The 18,052-nt window shown below is 36.7% G+C and overlaps 1 protein-coding gene across 3 annotated transcripts; it reads left to right on the plus strand.

The window, feature by feature from the left end:
* The first annotated feature begins 248 nt into the window (after positions 1–248).
* On the plus strand, positions 249–17,769 carry LOC140076004 (arylamine N-acetyltransferase, pineal gland isozyme NAT-3-like). Of its 3 annotated transcripts, none has more exons than XM_072122498.1 (3): positions 252–340; positions 16,111–16,150; positions 16,736–17,769. In XM_072122498.1, the coding sequence occupies exons 1-3, from the start codon at positions 279–281 to the stop codon at positions 17,549–17,551; spliced, it is 918 nt and encodes a 305-aa protein (XP_071978599.1). In that variant the 5' UTR covers positions 252–278; the 3' UTR covers positions 17,552–17,769. The 3 variants fall into 3 exon arrangements, with proteins under 3 accessions (XP_071978601.1, XP_071978599.1, XP_071978600.1); XM_072122499.1 differs by lacking the exon at positions 252–340 and adding an exon at positions 632–653; XM_072122500.1 differs by lacking the exon at positions 16,111–16,150 and having other exon boundaries at positions 249–340.
* The last annotated feature ends 283 nt before the right edge of the window (positions 17,770–18,052 follow it).

An 18,052-nucleotide genomic window follows, 5' to 3' on the forward strand; every position in this document is an offset into this window, starting at 1 on the left:
CGATGGTCTAGAATTTTTAAAGGATCAAATTTTTGCATAAAATTTGTTACACAGAAGCTATAAAATAGCTAAACATATTACATGGGGACAGTACCGAAACCAATCTTACTACATAGATACAGAACCAGAACCAATCTGACTTCTCCAGGACATGTATTCCGACCTCCCATTATAATCCATAAAAAAGTGATTTTTCGGTACTTCCCCTTTAAGTGATAGTAGTATATGTTCAGCCCTCAGTGCTGTGACCAATCCCATGTAAGTTATGAGGAAATGACATGACGTGTTATATGACTCCTGGGGACTCGAGGCTTTACTCGTCTTGCAGGAACTTCATCAGGTGAGTGACCCGGGACACGAGGGGCCATTATTTATCTTTAGACATGTCCTCCCCTAAATAATATCGCACCTGAGTGATAGAGAGCGACAGACACAAGAGATCAGCCCCTCCATGAAGTGTCAGATACTCACAGATCATATATAACACAAGAATATTATATACCGGCATACTGCCCAGGATATAGAGGAGCCCCAGGAGAGGTTCATATAGAGCAATATTATAGCTTTGTGGATTGTTGTACATAAACCGAGGCCGTTCATATCCCTTCACATCTGAACAGAGGCTGAGTGGACTTTGAATGATTGTGGAGCTGGTGAGATACTTACATCCTTTTATATTATAGTAGTTATATTCCTGTACATAGGGGGCAGTATTATAGTAGTTATATTCCTGTACATAGGGGGCAGTATTATAGTAGTTATATCCCTGTACAGAGGGGGCAGTATTATAGTAGTTATATCCCTGTACATAGGGGGCAGTATTATAGTAGTTATATCCCTGTACAGAGGGGGCAGTATTATAGTAGTTATATCCCTGTACATAGGGGGCAGTATTATAGTAGTAATTATCTTGTACATAGGGGGCAGTATTATAGTAGTTATATTCTTGTACATAGGGGCAGTATTATAGTAGTTATATTCCTGTACATAGGGGGCAGTATTATAGTAGTTATATTCTTGTACATAGGGGGCAGTATTATAGCAGTTGTATTCCTGTACATAGGGAGCAGTATTATAGTAGTTATATTCTTGTACATAGGGGGCAGTATTATAGCAGTTGTATTCCTGTACATAGGGAGCAGTATTATAGTAGTTATATTCCTGTACATAGGGGACAGTATTATAGTAGTTATATTCTTGTACATGGGGGGCAGTATTATAGTAGTTATATTCCTGTACATAGGGGGCAGTATTATAGTAGTTATATCCCTGTACAGAGGGGGCAGTATTATAGTAGTTATATCCCTGTACATAGGGGGCAGTATTATAGTAGTTATATTCCTGTACATAGGGGGCAGTATTATAGTAGTTATATTCTTGTACATAGGGGGCAGTATTATAGCAGTTGTATTCCTGTACATAGGGAGCAGTATTATAGTAGTTATATTCCTGTACATAGGGGACAGTATTATAGTAGTTATATTCTTGTACATGGGGGGCAGTATTATAGTAGTTATATTCCTGTACATAGGGGGCAGTATTATAGTAGTTATATCCCTGTACAGAGGGGGCAGTATTATAGTAGTTATATCCCTGTACATAGGGGGCAGTATTATAGTAGTTATATTCCTGTACATAGGGGGCAGTATTATAGTAGTTATATTCCTGTACATAGGGGCAGTATTATAGTAGTTATATTCCTGTACATAGGGGGCAGTATTATAGTAGTTATATCCCTGTACATAGGGGGCAGTGTTATAGTAGTTATATTCTTGTACATAGGGGGCAGTATTATAGTAGTTATATTCCTGTACATAGGGGGCAGTATTATAGTAGTTATATTCTTGTACATAGGGGGCAGTATTATAGCAGTTGTATTCCTGTACATAGGGAGCAGTATTATAGTAGTTATATTCCTGTACATAGGGGACAGTATTATAGTAGTTATATCCCTGTACATAGGGGGCAGTATTATAGTAGTTATATCCCTGTACATAGGGGGCAGTATTATAGTAGTAATTATCTTGTACATAGGGGGCAGTATTATAGTAGTTATATTCTTGTACATAGGGGGCAGTATTATAGTAGTTATATTCCTGTACATAGGGGGCAGTATTATAGTAGTTATATTCCTGTACATAGGGGGCAGTATTATAGTAGTTATATTCCTGTAAATAGGGGGCAGTATTATAGTAGTTATATTCTTGTACATAGGGGGCAGTATTATAGCAGTTGTATTCCTGTACATAGGGAGCAGTATTATAGTAGTTATATTCCTGTACATAGGGGACAGTATTATAGTAGTTATATTCTTGTACATGGGGGGCAGTATTATAGTAGTTATATTCCTGTACATAGGGGGCAGTATTATAGTAGTTATATTCTTGTACATAGGGGGCAGTATTATAGTAGTTATATTCTTGTACAAAGGGGCAGTATTATAGTAGTTATATTCTTGTACATAGGGGGCAGTATTATAGTAGTTATATTCCTGTACATAGGGAGCAGTATTATAGTAGTTATATCCCTGTATATAGGGGACAGTATTATAGTAGTTATATTCTTGTACATAGGGGGCAGTATTATAGTAGTTATATTCCTGTACATAGGGAGCAGTATTATAGTAGTTATATCCCTGTATATAGGAGGCAGTATTATAGTAGTTATATCCCTGTATATAGGGGACAGTATTATAGTAGTTATATTCCTGTACATAGGGGACAGTATTATAGTAGTTATATTCCTGTACATAGGGGGCAGTATTATAGTAGTTATATTCTTGTACATAGGGGGCAGTATTATAGAAGGTATATTCTTGTACATAGGGGGCAGTATTATAGTAGTTATATTCCGGTACATAGGGGGCAGTATTATAGTAGTTATATTCCTGTACATAGGGGGCAGTATTATAGTAGTTATATTCTTGTACATAGGGGGCAGTTTTATAGTAGTTATGTCCCTGTACATAGGGGGCAGTATTATAGTAGTTATATTCCTGTACATAGAGGGCAGTACTATAGTAGTTATATTCTTGTACATAGGGGCAGTATTATAGTAGTTATATTCCTGTACATAGGGGGCAGTATTATAGTAGTTATATTCTTGTACATAGGGGGCAGTATTATAGTAGTTATATTCTTGTACATAGGGGCAGTATTATAGTAGTCATATTCCTGTACATAGGGGGCAGTATAATAGTAGTTATATTCCTGTACATAGGGGGCAGTATTATACTAGTTATATTCTTGTACATAGGGGCAGTATTATAGTAGTTATATTCTTGTACATAGGGGGCAGTATTATAGTAGTTATATTCTTGTACATAGGGGGCAGTATTATAGTAGTTATATTCTTGTACATAGGGGGCAGTATTATAGTAGTTATATTCTTGTACATAGGGGGCAGTATTATACTAGTTATATTCTTGTACATAGGAGGCAGTATTAAAGTAGTTATATTCTTGTACATAGGGGCAGTATTATAGTAGTTATATTCCTGTACATAGGGGGCAGTATTATAGTAGTTATATTCTTGTACATAGGGGGCAGTATTATACTAGTTATATTCCTGTACATAGGGGGCAGTATTATAGTAGTTATATTCCTGTACATAGGGGGCAGTATTATAGTAGTTATATTCCTGTACATAGGGGGCAGTATTATAGTAGTTATATTCTTGTACATAGGGGCAGTATTATGGTAGTTATATTCCTGTACATAGGGGGCAGTATTATAGTAGTTATATTCTTGTACATACTGGGCAGTATTATAGTAGTTATATTCCTGTACATAGGGGGCAGTATTATAGTAGTTATATTCCTGTACATAGGGGGCAGTATTATAGTAGTTATATTCTTGTACATAGGGGCAGTATTATGGTAGTTATATTCCTGTACATAGGGGGCAGTATTATAGTAGTTATATTCTTGCACATACTGGGCAGTATTATAGTAGTTATATTCTTGTACATAGGGGCAGTATTATAGTAGTCATATTCCTGTACATAGGGGGCAGTATTATAGTAGTTATATTCCTGTACATAGGGGGCAGTATTATAGTAGTTATATTCTTGTACATAGGAGGCAGTATTAAAGTAGTTATATTCTTGTACATAGGGGCAGTATTATAGTAGTTATATTCTTGTACATAGGTGCAGTATTATAGTAGTTATATTCCTGTACATAGGGGGCAGTATTATAGTAGTTATATTCCTGTACATAGGGGGCAGTATTATAGTAGTTATATTCTTGTACATAGGAGGCAGTATTATAGTAGTTATATTCTTGTACATAGGAGGCAGTATTATAGTAGTTATATTCTTGCACATAGGGTACAGTATTATAGTAGTTATATTCTTGTACATAGGGGCAGTATTATAGTAGTTATATTCTTGTACATAGGGGCAGTATTATAGTAGTTATATTCTTGTACATAGGGGGCAGTATTATAGTAGTTATATTCCTGTACATAGGGGGCAGTATTATAGTAGTTATATTCCTGTACATAGGGAGCAGTATTATAGTAGTTATATTCCTGTACATAGGGGGCAGTATTATAGTAGTTATATTCCTGTACATAGGGGGCAGTATTATAGTAGTTATATTCCTGTACATAGGGGGCAGTATTATAGTAGTTATATTCTTGCACATAGGGTACAGTATTATAGTAGTTATATTCTTGTACATAGGGGCAGTATTATAGTAGTTATATTCTTGTACATAGGGGCAGTATTATAGTAACTGAATGCAAATAATTCCACCTTTCTGTTTATCATTACGGCAAAAACTTGTGCAATTCTCTAGAATTCTCTTCGTACGGGGTAGAAGAAGCTTTGTATGTTGACTAAAGAGAATTCCATGCAAATGCCAGAATGTCTCACAGGTGGGAATGACATCTGCAAAGAGTTTGTATGTTCTCTCTGTGTTTGCGTGGGTTTCCTCCGGGTCCTCCAGTTTCCTCCCACACTCCAAAACATACTGGTAGGTTGATCAGATTGTGAGCCCCATTGGGGACAGGGACTGATATAACAAGCTCTGTGCAGCGCAGCGTAATCTGTGTGCGCTATATAAATAAAGGAATTATTATTATTATTAATTATAGTAGTTATATTCCTGTACATAGGGGGCAGTATTATAGTAGTTATATTCCTGTACATAGGGGGCAGTATTATAGTAGTTATATTCCTGTACATAGGGGGCAGTATTATAGTAGTTATAGTCCTGTACATAGGGGGCAGTATTATAGTAGTTATATTCCTGTAAATAGGGGGCAGTATTATAGTAGTTATATCCCTGTACATAGGGGGCAGTATTATAGTAGTTATATTCCTGTACATAGGGGGCAGTATTATAGTAGTTATATTCCTGTACATAGGGGGCAGTATTATAGTAGTTATATTCCTGTACATAGGGGGCAGTATTATAGTAGTTATATTCTTGTACATAGGGGGCAGTATTATAGTAGTTACATTCCTGTACATAGGGGGCAGTATTATAGTAGTTATATTCTTGTACATAGGAGGCAGTATTATAGTAGTTATATTCTTGTACATAGGGGGCAGTATTATAGTAGTTATATTCCTGTACATAGGGGGCAGTATTATGGTAGTTATATTCTTGTACATAGGAGGCAGTATTATAGTAGTTATATTCCTGTACATAGGGGGCAGTATTATAGTAGTTATATTCCTGTACATAGGGGGCAGTATTATGGTAGTTATATTCTTGTACATAGGGGGCAGTATTATAGTAGTTATATTCTTGTACATAGGGGGCAGTATTATAGTAGTTATATTCCTGTACATAGGGGGCAGTATTATAGTAGTTATATTCCTGTACATAGGGAGCAGTATTATAGTAGTTATAGTCCTGTACATAGGGGGCAGTATTATAGTAGTTATATTCTTGTACATAGGAGGCAGTATTATAGTAGTTATATTCTTGTACATAGAAGGCAGTATTATAGTAGTTATATTCTTGTACATAGGGGGCAGTATTATAGTAGTTATATTCCTGTACATAGGGAGCAGTATTATAGTAGTTATAGTCCTGTACATAGGGGGCAGTATTATAGTAGTTATATTCTTGTACATAGGGGGCAGTATTATACTAGTTATATTCCTGTACATAGGGGGCAGTATTATAGTAGTTATATTCCTGTACATAGGGGGCAGTATTATAGTAGTTATATTCCTGTACATAGGGGGCAGTATTATAGTAGTTATATTCTTGTACATAGGAGGCAGTATTATAGTAGTTATATTCCTGTACATAGGGGCAGTATTAAAGTAGTTATATCCCTGTACATAGGGGGCAGTATTATAGTAGTTATATTCTTGTACATAGGAGGCAGTATTATAGTAGTTATATTCCTGTACATAGGGGCAGTATTATAGTAGTTATATTCTTGTACGTAGGGGGCGGTATTATAGTAGTTATATTCTTGTACATAGGGGGCAGTATTATAGTAGTTATATTCCTGTACATAGGGGGCAGTATTATAGTAGTTATATTCCTGTACATAGGGGGCAGTATTATAGTAGTTATATTCCTGTACATAGGGGGCAGTATTATAGTAGTTATATTCCTGTACATAGGGGGCAGTATTATAGTAGTTATATTCCTGTACATAGGGGGCAGTATTATAGTAGTTATATTCTTGTACATAGGAGGCAGTATTATAGTAGTTATATTCCTGTACATAGGGGCAGTATTATAGTAGTTATATTCTTGTACATAGGGGGCGGTATTATAGTAGTTATATTCTTGTACATAGGGGGCAGTATTATAGTAGTTATATTCCTGTACATAGGGGGCAGTATTATAGTAGTTATATTCTTGTACAATGGGGCAGTATTATAGTAGTTATATTCTTGTACATAGGGGGCAGTATTATAGTAGTTATATTCCTGTACATAGGGGGCAGTATTATAGTAGTTATATTCCTGTACATAGGGGGCAGTATTATAGTAGTTATATCCCTGTACATAGGGGCCAGTATTATAGTAGTTATATTCTTGTACATAGGGGGCAGTATTATAGTAGTTATATTCTTGTACATAGGGGTCAGTATTATAGTAGTTATATTCCTGTACATAGGGGGCAGTATTATAGTAGTTATATTCCTGTACATAGGGGGCAGTATTATAGTAGTTATATTCCTGTACATAGGGGGCAGTATTATAGTAGTTATATTCTTGTACATAGAGGGCAGTATTATAGTAGTTATATTCTTGTACATAGGGGGCAGTATTATAGTAGTTATATTCCTGTACATAGGGGGCAGTATTATAGTAGTTATATTCCTGTACATAGGAGGCAGTATTATAGTAGTTATATTACTGTACATAGGGGGCGGTATTATAGTAGTTATATTCCTGTACATAGGAGGCGGTATTATAGTAGTTATATTCTTGTACATAGGGGGCGGTATTATAGTAGTTATATTCTTGTACATAGGGGGCGGTATTATAGTAGTTATATTCTTGTACATAGGGGGCAGTATTATACTAGTTATATTCCTGTACATAGGGGGCAGTATTATAGTAGTTATATTCCTGTACATAGGGGGCAGTATTATAGTAGTTATATTCCTGTACATAGGGGGCAGTATTATAGTAGTTATATTCTTGTACATAGGAGGCAGTATTATAGTAGTTATATTCCTGTACATAGGGGCAGTATTATAGTAGTTATATCCCTGTACATAGGGGGCAGTATTATAGTAGTTATATTCTTGTACATAGGAAGCAGTATTATAGTAGTTATATTCCTGTACATAGGGGGCAGTATTATAGTAGTTATATTCCTGTACATAGGGGGCAGTATTATAGTAGTTATATTCTTGTACATAGGAGGCAGTATTATAGTAGTTATATTCCTGTACATAGGGGCAGTATTATAGTAGTTATATCCCTGTACATAGGGGGCAGTATTATAGTAGTTATATTCTTGTACATAGGAGGCAGTATTATAGTAGTTATATTCCTGTACATAGGGGCAGTATTATAGTAGTTATATTCTTGTACGTAGGGGGCGGTATTATAGTAGTTATATTCTTGTACATAGGGGGCAGTATTATAGTAGTTATATTCCTGTACATAGGGGGCAGTATTATAGTAGTTATATTCCTGTACATAGGGGGCAGTATTATAGTAGTTATATTCCTGTACATAGGGGGCAGTATTATAGTAGTTATATTCCTGTACATAGGGGGCAGTATTATAGTAGTTATATTCCTGTACATAGGGGGCAGTATTATAGTAGTTATATTCTTGTACATAGGAGGCAGTATTATAGTAGTTATATTCCTGTACATAGAGGCAGTATTATAGTAGTTATATTCTTGTACATAGGGGGCGGTATTATAGTAGTTATATTCTTGTACATAGGGGGCAGTATTATAGTAGTTATATTCCTGTACATAGGGGGCAGTATTATAGTAGTTATATTCTTGTACAATGGGGCAGTATTATAGTAGTTATATTCTTGTACATAGGGGGCAGTATTATAGTAGTTATATTCCTGTACATAGGGGGCAGTATTATAGTAGTTATATTCCTGTACATAGGGGGCAGTATTATAGTAGTTATATCCCTGTACATAGGGGCCAGTATTATAGTAGTTATATTCCTGTACATAGAGGGCAGTATTATAGTAGTTATATTCTTGTACATAGGGGTCAGTATTATAGTAGTTATATTCCTGTACATAGGGGGCAGTATTATAGTAGTTATATTCCTGTACATAGGGGGCAGTATTATAGTAGTTATATTCCTGTACATAGGGGGCAGTATTATAGTAGTTATATTCTTGTACATAGAGGGCAGTATTATAGTAGTTATATTCTTGTACATAGGGGGCAGTATTATAGTAGTTATATTCCTGTACATAGGGGGCAGTATTATAGTAGTTATATTCCTGTACATAGGAGGCAGTATTATAGTAGTTATATTACTGTACATAGGGGGCGGTATTATAGTAGTTATATTCCTGTACATAGGAGGCGGTATTATAGTAGTTATATTCTTGTACATAGGGGGCGGTATTATAGTAGTTATATTCTTGTACATAGGGGGCGGTATTATAGTAGTTATATTCCTGTACATAGGGGGCGGTATTATAGTAGTTATATTCCTGTACATAGGGGGCAGTATTATAGTAGTTATATTCCTGTACACAGGGGGCGGTATTATAGTAGTTATATTCCTGTACACAGGGGGCGGTATTATAGTAGTTATATTCTTGTACATAGGGGGCAGTATTATAGTAGTTATATTTCTGTACATAGGGGGCATTATTATAGTAGTTATATTCTTGTACATAGGGGGCAGTATTATAGTAGTTATATTCTTGTACATAGGGGGCAGTATTATAGTAGTTATATTCTTGTACATAGGGGGCAGTATTATAGTAGTTATATTCTTGTACATAGGGGGCGGTATTATAGTAGTTATATTCCTGTACATAGGGGGCGGTATTATAGTAGTTATATTCCTGTACATAGGGGGCAGTATTATAGTAGTTATATTCCTGTACATAGGGGCGGTATTATAGTAGTTATATTCCTGTACATAGGGGGCGGTATTATAGTAGTTATATTCCTGTACATAGGGGGCAGTATTATAGTAGTTATATTCTTGTACATAGAAGGCAGTATTATAGTAGTTATATTCTTGTACATAGGGGCAGTATTATAGTAGTTATATTCTTGTACATAGGGGCAGTATTATAGTAACTGAATGCAAATAATTCCACCTTTCTGTTTATCATTACGGCAAAAACTTGTGCAATTCTCTAGAATTCTCTTCGTATGGGGTAGAAGAAGCTTTGTATGTTGACTAAAGAGAATTCCATGCAAATGCCAGAATGTCTCACAGGTGGGAATGACATCTGCAAAGAGTTTGTATGTTCTCTCCGTGTTTGCGTGGGTTTCCTCCGGGTCCTCCAGTTTCCTCCCACACTCCAAAACATACTGGTAGGTTGATCAGATTGTGAGCCCCATTGGGGACAGGGACTGATATAACAAGCTCTGTGCAGCGCAGCGTAATCTGTGTGCGCTATATAAATAAAGGAATTATTATTATTATTAATTATAGTAGTTATATTCCTGTACATAGGGGGCAGTATTATAGTAGTTATATTCCTGTACATAGGGGGCAGTATTATAGTAGTTATATTCCTGTACATAGGGGGCAGTATTATAGTAGTTATATTCTTGTACATAGGAGGCAGTATTATAGTAATTATATTCTTGTACATAGGGGGCAGTATTATAGTAGTTATATTCTTGTACATAGGGGGCAGTATTATAGTAGTTATATACCTGTACATAGGGGGCAGTATTATAGTAGTTATATTCCTGTACATAGGGGGTAGTATTATAGTAGTTATATTCTTGTACATAGGGGGCAGTATTATAGTAGTTATATTCCTGTACATAGGGGGCAGTATTATAGTAGTTATATTCTTGTACAATGGGGCAGTATTATAGTAGTTATATTCTTGTACATAGGGGGCAGTATTATAGTAGTTATATTCTTGTACATAGAGGGCAGTATTATATTAGTTATATTCTTGTACATAGGGGCAGTATTATAGTAGTTATATTCCTGTACATAGGGGGCAGTATTATAGTAGTTATATACCTGTACATAGGGGGCAGTATTATAGTAGTTATATTCCTGTACATAGGGGGTAGTATTATAGTAGTTATATTCTTGTACATAGGGGGCAGTATTATAGTAGTTATATTCCTGTACATAGGGGGCAGTATTATAGTAGTTATATTCTTGTACAATGGGGCAGTATTATAGTAGTTATATTCTTGTACATAGGGGGCAGTATTATAGTAGTTATATTCCTGTACATAGGGGGCAGTATTATAGTAGTTATATTCCTGTACATAGGGGGCAGTATTATAGTAGTTATATTCTTGTACATAGGAGGCAGTATTATAGTAGTTATATTCCTGTACATAGGGGCAGTATTATAGTAGTTATATCCCTGTACATAGGGGGCAGTATTATAGTAGTTATATTCTTGTACATAGGAGGCAGTATTATAGTAGTTATATTCCTGTACATAGGGGCAGTATTATAGTAGTTATATTCTTGTACGTAGGGGGCGGTATTATAGTAGTTATATTCTTGTACATAGGGGGCAGTATTATAGTAGTTATATTCCTGTACATAGGGGGCAGTATTATAGTAGTTATATTCCTGTACATAGGGGGCAGTATTATAGTAGTTATATTCCTGTACATAGGGGGCAGTATTATAGTAGTTATATTCCTGTACATAGGGGGCAGTATTATAGTAGTTATATTCCTGTACATAGGGGGCAGTATTATAGTAGTTATATTCTTGTACATAGGAGGCAGTATTATAGTAGTTATATTCCTGTACATAGGGGCAGTATTATAGTAGTTATATTCTTGTACATAGGGGGCGGTATTATAGTAGTTATATTCTTGTACATAGGGGGCAGTATTATAGTAGTTATATTCCTGTACATAGGGGGCAGTATTATAGTAGTTATATTCTTGTACAATGGGGCAGTATTATAGTAGTTATATTCTTGTACATAGGGGGCAGTATTATAGTAGTTATATTCCTGTACATAGGGGGCAGTATTATAGTAGTTATATTCCTGTACATAGGGGGCAGTATTATAGTAGTTATATCCCTGTACATAGGGGCCAGTATTATAGTAGTTATATTCTTGTACATAGGGGGCAGTATTATAGTAGTTATATTCTTGTACATAGGGGTCAGTATTATAGTAGTTATATTCCTGTACATAGGGGGCAGTATTATAGTAGTTATATTCCTGTACATAGGGGGCAGTATTATAGTAGTTATATTCCTGTACATAGGGGGCAGTATTATAGTAGTTATATTCTTGTACATAGAGGGCAGTATTATATTAGTTATATTCTTGTACATAGGGGCAGTATTATAGTAGTTATATTCCTGTACATAGGGGGCAGTATTATAGTAGTTATATTCCTGTACATAGGAGGCAGTATTATAGTAGTTATATTACTGTACATAGGGGGCGGTATTATAGTAGTTATATTCCTGTACATAGGAGGCGGTATTATAGTAGTTATATTCTTGTACATAGGGGGCGGTATTATAGTAGTTATATTCTTGTACATAGGGGGCGGTATTATAGTAGTTATATTCCTGTACATAGGGGGCGGTATTATAGTAGTTATATTCCTGTACATAGGGGGCGGTATTATAGTAGTTATATTCCTGTACACAGGGGGCGGTATTATAATAGTTATATTCTTGTACATAGGGGGCAGTATTATAGTAGTTATATTTCTGTACATAGGGGGCATTATTATAGTAGTTATATTCTTGTACATAGGGGGCAGTATTATAGTAGTTATATTCTTGTACATAGGGGGCAGTATTATAGTAGTTATATTCTTGTACATAGGGGGCAGTATTATAGTAGTTATATTCTTGTACATAGGGGGCGGTATTATAGTAGTTATATTCCTGTACATAGGGGGCGGTATTATAGTAGTTATATTTTTGTACATAGGGGGCAGTATTATAGTAGTTATATTCCTGTACATAGGGGCGGTATTATAGTAGTTATATTCCTGTACACAGGGGGCGGTATTATAGTAGTTATATTCTTGTACATAGGGGGCGGTATTATAGTAGTTATATTCCTGTACATAGGGGGCGGTATTATAGTAGTTATATTCTTGTACATAGGGGGCAGTATTATAGTAGTTATATTCCTGTACATAGGGGGCAGTATTATAGTAGTTATATTCCTGTACATAGGGGGCGGTATTATAGTAGTTATATTCCTGTACACAGGGGGCGGTATTATAGTAGTTATATTCTTGTACACAGGGGGCGGTATTATAGTAGTTATATTCCTGTACATAGAGGGCGGTATTATAGTAGTTATATTCCTGTACATAGGGGGCAGTATTATAGTAGTTATATTCCTGTACATAGGGGGCAGTATTATAGTAGTTATATTCTTGTACATAGAAGGCAGTATTATAGTAGTTATATTCTTGTACATAGGGGCAGTATTATAGTAGTTATATTCTTGTACATAGGGGCAGTATTATAGTAACTGAATGCAAATAATTCCACCTTTCTGTTTATCATTACGGCAAAAACTTGTGCAATTCTCTAGAATTCTCTTCGTATGGGGTAGAAGAAGCTTTGTATGTTGACTAAAGAGAATTCCATGCAAATGTCAGAATGTCTCACAGGTGGGAATGACATCTGCAAAGAGTTTGTATGTTCTCTCCGTGTTTGCGTGGGTTTCCTCCGGGTCCTCCAGTTTCCTCCCACACTCCAAAACATACTGGTAGGTTGATCAGATTGTGAGCCCCATTGGGGACAGGGACTGATATAACAAGCTCTGTGCAGCGCAGCGTAATCTGTGTGCGCTATATAAATAAAGGAATTATTATTATTATTAATTATAGTAGTTATATTCCTGTACATAGGGGGCAGTATTATAGTAGTTATATTCCTGTACATAGGGGGCAGTATTATAGTAGTTATATTCCTGTACATAGGGGGCAGTATTATAGTAGTTATATTCTTGTACATAGGAGGCAGTATTATAGTAATTATATTCTTGTACATAGGGGGCAGTATTATAGTAGTTATATTCTTGTACATAGGGGGCAGTATTATAGTAGTTATATACCTGTACATAGGGGGCAGTATTATAGTAGTTATATTCCTGTACATAGGGGGTAGTATTATAGTAGTTATATTCTTGTACATAGGGGGCAGTATTATAGTAGTTATATTCCTGTACATAGGGGGCAGTATTATAGTAGTTATATTCTTGTACAATGGGGCAGTATTATAGTAGTTATATTCTTGTACATAGGGGGCAGTATTATAGTAGTTATATTCCTGTACATAGGGGGCAGTATTATAGTAGTTATATTCCTGTACATAGGGGGCAGTATTATAGTAGTTATATCCCTGTACATAGGGGCCAGTATTATAGTAGTTATATTCCTGTACATAGGGGGCAGTATTATAGTAGTTATATTCCTGTACATAGGGGGCAGTATTATAGTAGTTATATTCTTGTACATAGAGGGCAGTATTATAGTAGTTATATTCTTGTACATAGGGGGCAGTATTATAGTAGTTATATTCCTGTACATAGGGGGCAGTATTATAGTAGTTATATTCCTGTACATAGGAGGCAGTATTATAGTAGTTATATTACTGTACATAGGGGGCGGTATTATAGTAGTTATATTCCTGTACATAGGAGGCGGTATTATAGTAGTTATATTCTTGTACATAGGGGGCGGTATTATAGTAGTTATATTCTTGTACATAGGGGGCGGTATTATAGTAGTTATATTCCTGTACATAGGGGGCGGTATTATAGTAGTTATATTCCTGTACATAGGGGGCGGTATTATAGTAGTTATATTCCTGTACACAGGGGGCGGTATTATAGTAGTTATATTCCTGTACACAGGGGGCGGTATTATAGTAGTTATATTCTTGTACATAGGGGGCAGTATTATAGTAGTTATATTTCTGTACATAGGGGGCATTATTATAGTAGTTATATTCTTGTACATAGGGGGCAGTATTATAGTAGTTATATTCTTGTACATAGGGGGCAGTATTATAGTAGTTATATTCTTGTACATAGGGGGCAGTATTATAGTAGTTATATTCTTGTACATAGGGGGCAGTATTATAGTAGTTATATTCCTGTACATAGGGGGCAGTATTATAGTAGTTATATTCCTGTACATAGGGGCGGTATTATAGTAGTTATATTCCTGTAGACAGGGGGCGGTATTATAGTAGTTATATTCTTGTACATAGGGGGCGGTATTATAGTAGTTATATTCCTGTACATAGGGGGCGGTATTATAGTAGTTATATTCTTGTACATAGGGGGCAGTATTATAGTAGTTATATTCCTGTACATTGGGGGCAGTATTATAGTAGTTATATTCCTGTACATAGGGGGCGGTATTATAGTAGTTATATTCCTGTACACAGGGGGCGGTATTATAGTAGTTATATTCTTGTACACAGGGGGCGGTATTATAGTAGGTATATTCCTGTACACAGGGGGCAGTATTATAGTAGTTATATTCCTGTACATAGGGGGCAGTATTATAGTAGTTATATTCCTGTACATAGGGGGCAGTATTATAGTAGTTATATTCCTGTACATAGGGGACAGTATTATAGTAGTAATATTCTTGTACATAGGGGGCAGTATTATAGTAGTTATATTGTTGTATATAGGGGGCAGTATTATAGTAGTTATATTCTTGTACATAGGGGGCAGTATTATAGTAGTTATATTCTTGTACATAGGGGGCAGTATTATAGTAGTTATATTGTTGTACATAGGGGGCAGTATTATAGTAGTTATATTCTTGTACATAGGGGGCAGTATTATAGTAGTTATATTCCTGTACATAGGGGGCGGTATTATAGTAGTTATATTCTTGTACACAGGGGGCGGTATTATAGTAGTTATATTCCTGTACATAGGGGGCAGTATTATAGTAGTTATATTCCTGTACATAGGGGGCAGTATTATAGTAGTTATATTCCTGTACATAGGGGACAGTATTATAGTAGTAATATTCTTGTACATAGGGGGCAGTATTATAGTAGTTATATTGTTGTATATAGGGGGCAGTATTATAGTAGTTATATTCTTGTACATAGGGGGCAGTATTATAGTAGTTATATTCTTGTACATAGGGGGCAGTATTATAGTAGTTATATTGTTGTACATAGGGGGCAGTATTATAGTAGTTATATTCCTGTACATAGGGGGCGGTATTATAGTAGTTATATTCCTGTACATAGGGAGCAGTATTATAGTAGTTATATTCTTGTACATAGGGGGCAGTATTATAGTAGTTATATTCCTGTACATAGAGGGCAGTATTATAGTAATTATATTCTTGTGTATAGAGTGCCATATTATGGCAGTTTCTATACATGGGGCAGTATTATATTTCTAATTTATTTCTGTTCTATTTTCAAAGAACTTTTAAAATAAATGGGATGTGGCTGAAACTGTAATAATTGGAATATTTTATCATACAGGACACGTCACACCATGGACCTGAAATTGGACCCCCAAAGGGTGAGTTTTACAGACTCTGAGCCTCATTCAACTTCAGCATTACAGACATTACACCGCCATCATGTTCGGGCTGTGACCATACACAGTGGAGAGGACATTATCGTGGATATATGACAATATAGTTATAAGATGATGAGGAGGTTTCTGGTGTGAGGACAATGGTCTTTTTCCGGCTTTTATAACACAGATGGTGTCATCCAGGATGAGGGACCATATAACTTGGGTTTCTGTCCCACTATATGACCAAATGATATTCACAGTAGAGCTAGGAGCAAGGAGATGGGTTTGTGATGTTAGTTTTGGGGAAGGGGTCACAGAACCTTTCCGGTTGGAGGTGGAGGAGTGTAGACCACTCAAGATGCAGATATTGTGATCCTTAATCTGTCTCAATCAGTAAGGCTCATAAGTGTGTCCATGATGCTACACAATGGCGGTGCATTTCATTAGATGTCTTCTTCTGACCTGTCATGTCCTGTCATGGTTGACCAGCCCGCTATAAGTCGTCACCAAATCATAATGGCCATAGGAGAATTATTTGCCATGTTCTTGGTTTCTCTTGACTAATCAGTGATAGTTCTCTTCTAGGACTTGTCCAAGATGGATCTGAACCACTATCTCCGGAGGGTTGGGATTACCGAATTCACAGCAGCGTCAATACAACCCTCCCTGTCTACTCTACGCACTTTACACCACCACCACCTGCACTCTGTGCCCTTTGAAAACCTCAGTGTCCACAGCGGGGAGAAGATCCTTCTGGATATCTGCTGGATATTTGATAAGATTGTCCTAAGGAAACGTGGAGGCTTCTGTTTCGAGAACAATAGTCTTTTCTTTTGGGTCTTGCAGCAAGTTGGGTTCCAAGCACGAATGTTATCAGGAAGAGTTAGGGACCCAGTGACCGGTGTGTATGGGCCACCATTTGACCATATGCTATTGGTGGTAGAGCTGGAAGGAAGGAGATGGCTGTGTGATGTTGGTTTTGGGGAAATGATAACTGAACCGATCCCATTGGAGGCAGGATGGGAAGAGGAGCAGGACAGCGGTGTGTACCGGTTACGTGTAGATGGAGAGGAGTGGTTTATAGAGAGGAAGGATGAGGAGGCCTGGAGAAGTCTTTACAAGTTCACCCTGGAGGAGAGGTCATCTGAAGAATACCGAGAGATGTGCGAGTTTCATCAGACTGACCCAAGCTCGTTCTTTCTTATAAGGTCCTTGTGCACTCTACAGCTTCCACGTGCCAGACTGACATACATGGGGCATCGGCTGACCAGCACCGAGTACATGAAGGGAGGTGGAAGTGTGAAGACCACGAGAGAACTCAGCGACGAGGAGATACCTGGTCTACTCAGAGATAAATTTGGGATTGTCCTGAATAGGAAACTGATACCAAAAGATGGCTAGCCCTGGATCCATCAGCCCGTGTCTATCTGTATGCATCAGGAATTATCTGCAGGATGTGACGATGGGGCCACACCTCCAGTGTCACCTGATGCTGACACTTCCTGCTGGGGGAGGGGAGACACTTCTTCCCCCTTGTCTGTTATGAAAAGAAACGGCTCAGTGAATGTTAAAAAGCTTTCTGGGAATGTAATAAAAAATAAGATGGATTTTTGAATTTATCTTTATGATTTTTGTATCACATTATAACGAGCCTTTAGGGTTTTCTGGTTGTGAAATTTTAACTCAATATTTAGATTTATATTTGTTCCTGTGTGCTGTCCCCATGTAGATCCTTCCTCCAGCACCTCTACTGCCCATATGTATGGTGTGTACACCAAGGGTGTCACCACGGGACCACATCTTCCTTGTGGTTGCTTTAAAGGTGCCAAATGTGTTTGCTATATACATCAATATCGGAGAAGCCATTACCTACATCTGCACCGGACTCCACACAAGAGGAGG

Source organism: Engystomops pustulosus, chromosome 8 (genome assembly GCF_040894005.1).
Source record: "Engystomops pustulosus chromosome 8, aEngPut4.maternal, whole genome shotgun sequence".
Lineage (NCBI taxonomy): Eukaryota > Metazoa > Chordata > Amphibia > Anura > Leptodactylidae > Engystomops > Engystomops pustulosus.